Genomic DNA, 6,000 nt, shown 5'->3' on the forward strand with positions numbered 1-6,000 from the left:
ATATCATATATTTTTATTATATGCATGACAGAAAGTTTACTCCCTTTTTAATTCATATGGGAGGCAGGTGTACAACTAAACAATGGAGATTACAGCCTACAAACTTTATTTAGTGCTTTGTCTGTCTCACCTCAAAATTACTGCTGGATCGAGATGTTTTTGTAAATTTGCCCTCTGTATATGAGGTATTTGTCACACCACAGGTTCTGGGTGTCTCCTGCGGGGCCTCAAACACAGCGTGCTTCTCATTATCGTCCAGGTTCAGCGGTTCAATCAGGAACCTACGCCCTCTCGTCTGGATCAATCCGCTACAAAAATAAAAACGTAGTTATTACCTTTTGTATACAAAATTTGTAAAGGTTCATCATCAGGGTTGAAAAAATAAGTCTAAAATTTGCCAGTCAGAGGGAAAAAATGTTACCAGTAAAGAGAGAAAAGTCCATTTATGTTAACAATGTTTTCCTAGGGACCTTATGGATGGGGGCATCACCTGGTAAAAATTAGCTCATTTTTTAAATGGACACTAAAGTCAAAATAAAAAATATTTCTGACATGGAGATGTACAGAGAGATGAAATAGTTTATAGAAGTCAATGTCTTAGTTCAGTAAATTTAGTTGAAAGAATTATATAACATTAGCTTTTGAGCTTCTTTTACTAAACTGTGCATGCAGGTTTGAAGCACTTGTGGTGTAACAGCAATATTAAGACTGTTGTTTTGTTTTTAGTGTAAAGATGCTGTATTGGTTTTTAACAAACAGCAATATATAAACAATCTCATAAAAAAATGGGTGATGAGTGCGTATAACAGAGCAACAATAATGCAAGGGGAAAAAAAACTGAAAAAAGAATAGAATAGAATAATAACAATAAACAAAATAAACACGAGTTGTATATAATCTATAATCGCTCATATAAAGTAGTATTTTCACAAGTAGAGGAAGGAATGTCAATAAACCAGGCAAGAAATAGGATATACTATGATAATGAAATGAATACAGTCATGAGGATATGATGAAGGCGTGTACCAGACGAGGACGCCCACATCCCAACCCCTACATGACCTCAAGAAACACAGACTATACAATAAAACTCTATATATACTAAAATATTTCATTTAACACAATAAAGCTTCTTGAGTTGGAACATATAAGTGACTATACATTTCCTATACGCAATAGAAGGGCAAGTTGTTTGTTTCCCGTGGAGAGGAACAAGAGGTTTGGTGCAGTTTATCATTATTTTAAACAGGGCTTAGTTAAAGGAACATAAAACCCAATATTTCTCTTTCATGATTCAGATAGAACATAACATTTTAAACAAATGTCTAATTTACTTCTATTATCAAATGTTCTTTGTTCTTTTGTAATCCTTTGTTGATAAGCATGAAGGTAAATTCAGGAGAGTATACGTGTCTGCAGCACTAAAACGCAGCAGTTTTCCAACAACGTTATACATTAGCAAGAGCACTAGATGGCAGCACTATTTCCTGTAACGTAGTGCTCGAGACATATGAACGCTACCTATTTGGATACCTCTTCAACAAAGAATAATAAGAGATCTAAGAAAATAGAAGAAAGAAGTACATTGGAAACTGTTTCATAAAATGTAAATATAAAGGGATAAGTTATGTTATTGTGGGGGTATTGTAAATGGATAAGAAGTGGGGAAGATGAAACATACCAGGAAGGATTCCATAAGGTTAACTATTTGGGTCCATTAGGGCTTAATAACCTCAAAATCTCACCAGATGTGACAAAGGGTAACCTCCTCCCCAAACTCTTTCCAACACGTTTCCAAAATGTAAGGAATAATGGAATGCAGACAGGATGGTGTGAGATACCATCTCATCAAAAGTTTACTTTTTTTTTCTAATACAGAAGCAGATTTTTTTTGGTAAATAGAAAGATCTTATTCCATTGCTCTTTAGAGACGGACATATCTATATCTTTCTCCCAAAAGGGACTGAGGACTGTTGCCTCTTAAAGGGAACCTAAAGCCAATTTTTTTCTTTAATGGTTCAGATAGAGCAACTTTCTAATTTATCAATTTTTCTTTGTTCTCTTGCTATCTTTATTTAAAAAGCAGGAATGTAAAGCATTAGGGCCCGCCCATTTTTGGTTCAGAACCTGGGTTGTGCTTGCTTAATGGTTTGCAGAATGTAGCCACCGATAAGCAAGTGCTATACATGGTGCTGAACCTAAAATGGGCTGGCTCCTAAGCTTTAAATTCCTGCTTTTAAAATAAAGATAGCAAGAGAACAAAGAAAAATTAATAGTAGGAGTAAATTACGGCTAGATTTAGAGTTTTGTCGGTAACGACCCGTGTAGCTAACGCTGGTTTTTTTCCCCCCGCACCTTTTAAATACCGCTGGTATTTAGAGTTCACAGAAGGGCTGCGTTAGGCTCCAAAAAAGGAGCGTAGAGCATAATTTACCGCCACTGCAACTCTCAATACCAGCGGTGCTTACGGACGCAGCCAGCTTCAAAAACGTGCTCGTGCACGATTCCCCCATAGGAAACAATGGGGCAGTTTGAGCTGAAAAAAAACCTAACACCTGCAAAAAAGCAGCGTTCAGCTCCTAACGCAGCCCCATTGTTTCCTATGGGGAAACAGTTTCTAAGTCTGCACCTAACACCCTAACATGAACCCCGAGTCTAAACACCCCTAACCTTACACTTATTAACCCCTAATCTGCCGCCCCCGCTTTCGCTGACACCTGCATATTTTTTTTAACCCCTAATCTGCCGCTCCGTACACCGCCGCAACCTACATTATACCTATGTACCCCTAATCTGCTGCCCCTAACACCGCCGACCCCTATATTATAGGGTTATTGAGGCGGGAGTGAGGCGGATTAGGGGTTAATACATTTATTATAGTAGCGGTGAGGTCCAGTCAGCAGATTAGGGGTTAATAATTGTAGGTAGGTGGTGGCGACGTTGGGGGCGGCAGATTAGGGGTTAATAAATATAATATAGGGGTCGGCGGTGTTAGGGGCAGCAGATTAGGGGTACATAAGGATAACATAGGTGGCGGCGGTGTGCGGTCTGCAGATTAGGGGTTAAAAAAATTTAATAGAGTGGCGGCGATGTGGGGGGACCTCGGTTTAGGGGTACATAGGTAGTTTATGGGTGTTAGTGTACTTTAGAGTACAGTAGTTAAGAGCTCTATGAACCGGCGTTAGCCCAGAAAGCTCTTAACTCCTGGCTTTTTTCTGCGGCTGGAGTTTTGTCGCTCACTTCAGCCAAGACTTTAAATACCAGCGTTAGAAAGATCCCATTGAAAAGATAGGATATGCAAATGGCGTAGGGGGATCTGCGGTATGGAAAAGTCGCGGCTGGAAAGTGAGCGTTAGACCCTTACCTACACGACTCTAAATACCAGCGGTAGCCCAAAACCAGCGTTAGGAGCCTCTAAAGCTGGTTTTGACAGCTAACGCAGAACTCTAAATCTAGGCGTTAGAAAGTTGCTTAAAATTGCATGCATTATCTGAATCATGAAATAAAAATGTTTAGTTTAGTATCCCTTTTAACCTCTCCACCACTTGGTTGGTGGGATTGTGCGACTGCCTAATGGTTCACTGGCTGTTTCCTATTCTCGAACACATGAATTCCAGACTCCAAATTCTGCATAAAAACCTTTATTCTTTCCACATATGGTCCTGGACAAACAATACAGTATTGTTTGTTCTGGACCATATATGGAAAGAATAAAGTTTTTTTTTATGCAGAATGTGGAGGCTGGAATTCATATGTTCTAGATTGGATAAGGGAACCTGGCAAGTTCTGTATTCCGTGCCCCATCACAAAGACAAAGGTGTGCTGTTTTCCAATCGCTGTGAAACTGTTTCCTACTCTCGACCAGCACTCATAGAGTTCCATGGTGAATGGTACAAAAAAATACATACTCAAACATGATGCTAAAATATTTTTGGGCATAAACAAATTAAAGTTATAGGTTCTTAAATAGATTTTAAAATTGACATGAAATGCACACAAATGGTACATATGATATGTGCTTCCTGGCTGATACGGAAAACACCCACAATTCCATTGGTGGGCAGTGAAATGCCCCATAACCATAGAAAAAAAAAAGAAAAACTACTTTAATACATTTTTTTAAATGTCCTCTTTTAGATGAAACAAAAAAAGAAAATGCCCTTTATAATATCTATAGTCATTTTTTTATTAGCAAAATCATCAGATTGAGCAGCAGATATTTATAAACATTGACTAGGAACAGAAAACAAATGCTAAATTTTAGAATAACATTGTGGGTAATCTGTGCTATTAGTGGCAATAACATTTAATTAAAACAGAGGACAGAGAGATTGAGCAAAGGGAGGGATGGAAAATAAATGTTAACTTTTTCATAGAAATAATATGTATTAGTTATTACATGAAAATCCAGGTCTGGGAGTTTTTTTTATCTTACCTTAACCCTTTGCAAGTACTAAGGCTGACCATTGAGTCACTGTCGTTCTTCACCTGCCCCTGATAATAGCAATGATCCTGTGAAAGACAAACAGATACTTAAATTATATACAGGATCCTTCTTTTTGTAGTACCACTGTCCCTTTGCCACCTCTGCAATACAAGATTTCTATATTTGTAGTGTTCTTTAGCGTCCCTATGAGCTCCATTTATCAAGCTGCGGACTCATGCAATATTAATGGAAGTCTGTAACCACATGTCAAGAAGCAGTGGTATTAAAACCGGATGACTGACAAGCCCTGCTCTTGTACAATTAGGGTCAGATTTATTAATATGCGGGCGTATATGATCAGCATTTATCATTGCACAAGCATTTCATGTGAAATGCTTGGGCAATGCCGCCCCCTGCAAATTTGCGACCAATCATCCGCTAGCAGGGGGTGTCAATCATCCCGATCGTATCCGATAGAGATAATTGCTGTCCGCCGCCTCAGAGGTGGCAGACGAGTTAAGGAACAGCGGTCTTAAGACCTAAGGCTACAACATGGCAGCATTAAATACTTCAATGCGTACATAAATGTGGGATTGTTACATTATATGTTAAAAATGTTTACACTGCTTAAAGGGAAAGTAAAAAAAATGTACATGAGAGCATTAAAATTTTAAATAGAAGCATTTTTGCAATATACTTCTATTAGCAAAAATGCTTCTAGGTAAAGGTATTACTGTTGTGCAACAGCATACGCACATATGCTGTGAGTGACCCCTGCACCAGTATTTAAAGGGGCATGAAACCCATATTTTTTCTTTCATGGGGCGCGATCCGATATAGATCGCAGTTTGCGGCGCAAGCGAGGGAACAGGCGTCGCCCGCAGTTTCAGCTCGCAACTCGAGCTATCCTATATAAGTCGCCGTCAGATGCTAACGTGCCGTAAGTCTGACAAACCAGCGATGTCCAGAAATCTGCGCAAGTACAAATTTCTGGTGTCGCCAGTGACTTGCGCCACGTTAGAAACTGCCGGCGCCTATAAAACCTGACTAAAGTCTAAAACACCCGCACTGTCTAACACGCCTCCCTAACATAGCCCGACAAGTCTAACACGCCTCCCTAACAAAGCCCGACACGTCTAACCCTCTATCCGCTATCCCCCTTCACTATCCTAACAATAAAAAAGCTATTAACCCCTAAACCGCCGCTCCCGTACCCCGCCGCCAGCTATATTATATCTATAACCCCCTAAAGTGAGCCCCTAACACCGCCGCCATCTATATTAAAATTATTAACCCCTAATGTAAGCCCCTTACACCGCCGCCATCTCTATTAAAATGATTAACCCCTAATTTAATCTACCTACCCCGCCGCCAGCTATATTATCTATATTAACCCTAAGTATATTATAGTTAATATAGGTATTACATTATATATATTAACTATATTAACCCTAATTATATTAGGGTTAATATAGTTAATATAGTTACTATAGTATTTATATTAACTATATTAACTCTATCTAACCCTAACTAAATTTATATTAAATTAATCTAATTCATTTATAAACTAAAAT

At 38.7% G+C, this 6,000-nt stretch overlaps 1 protein-coding gene across 1 annotated transcript in view; it reads right to left on the reverse strand.

Annotated features, from left to right (window-relative positions):
* The window catches only part of LOC128663672 (zinc metalloproteinase-disintegrin-like batroxstatin-1), a gene marked incomplete in the record, with an annotated part of 230,860 nt that overhangs the window by 163,340 nt on the left and 61,520 nt on the right, over positions 1 to 6,000 (reverse strand). The window contains 2 exon segments of the mRNA XM_053718114.1: positions 131 to 308; positions 4,436 to 4,512. Of these exon segments, the coding sequence (XP_053574089.1) occupies positions 131 to 308; positions 4,436 to 4,512 (255 nt within the window).

Source organism: Bombina bombina, chromosome 6, assembly GCF_027579735.1.
Source record: "Bombina bombina isolate aBomBom1 chromosome 6, aBomBom1.pri, whole genome shotgun sequence".
NCBI classification, from domain to species: domain Eukaryota; kingdom Metazoa; phylum Chordata; class Amphibia; order Anura; family Bombinatoridae; genus Bombina; species Bombina bombina.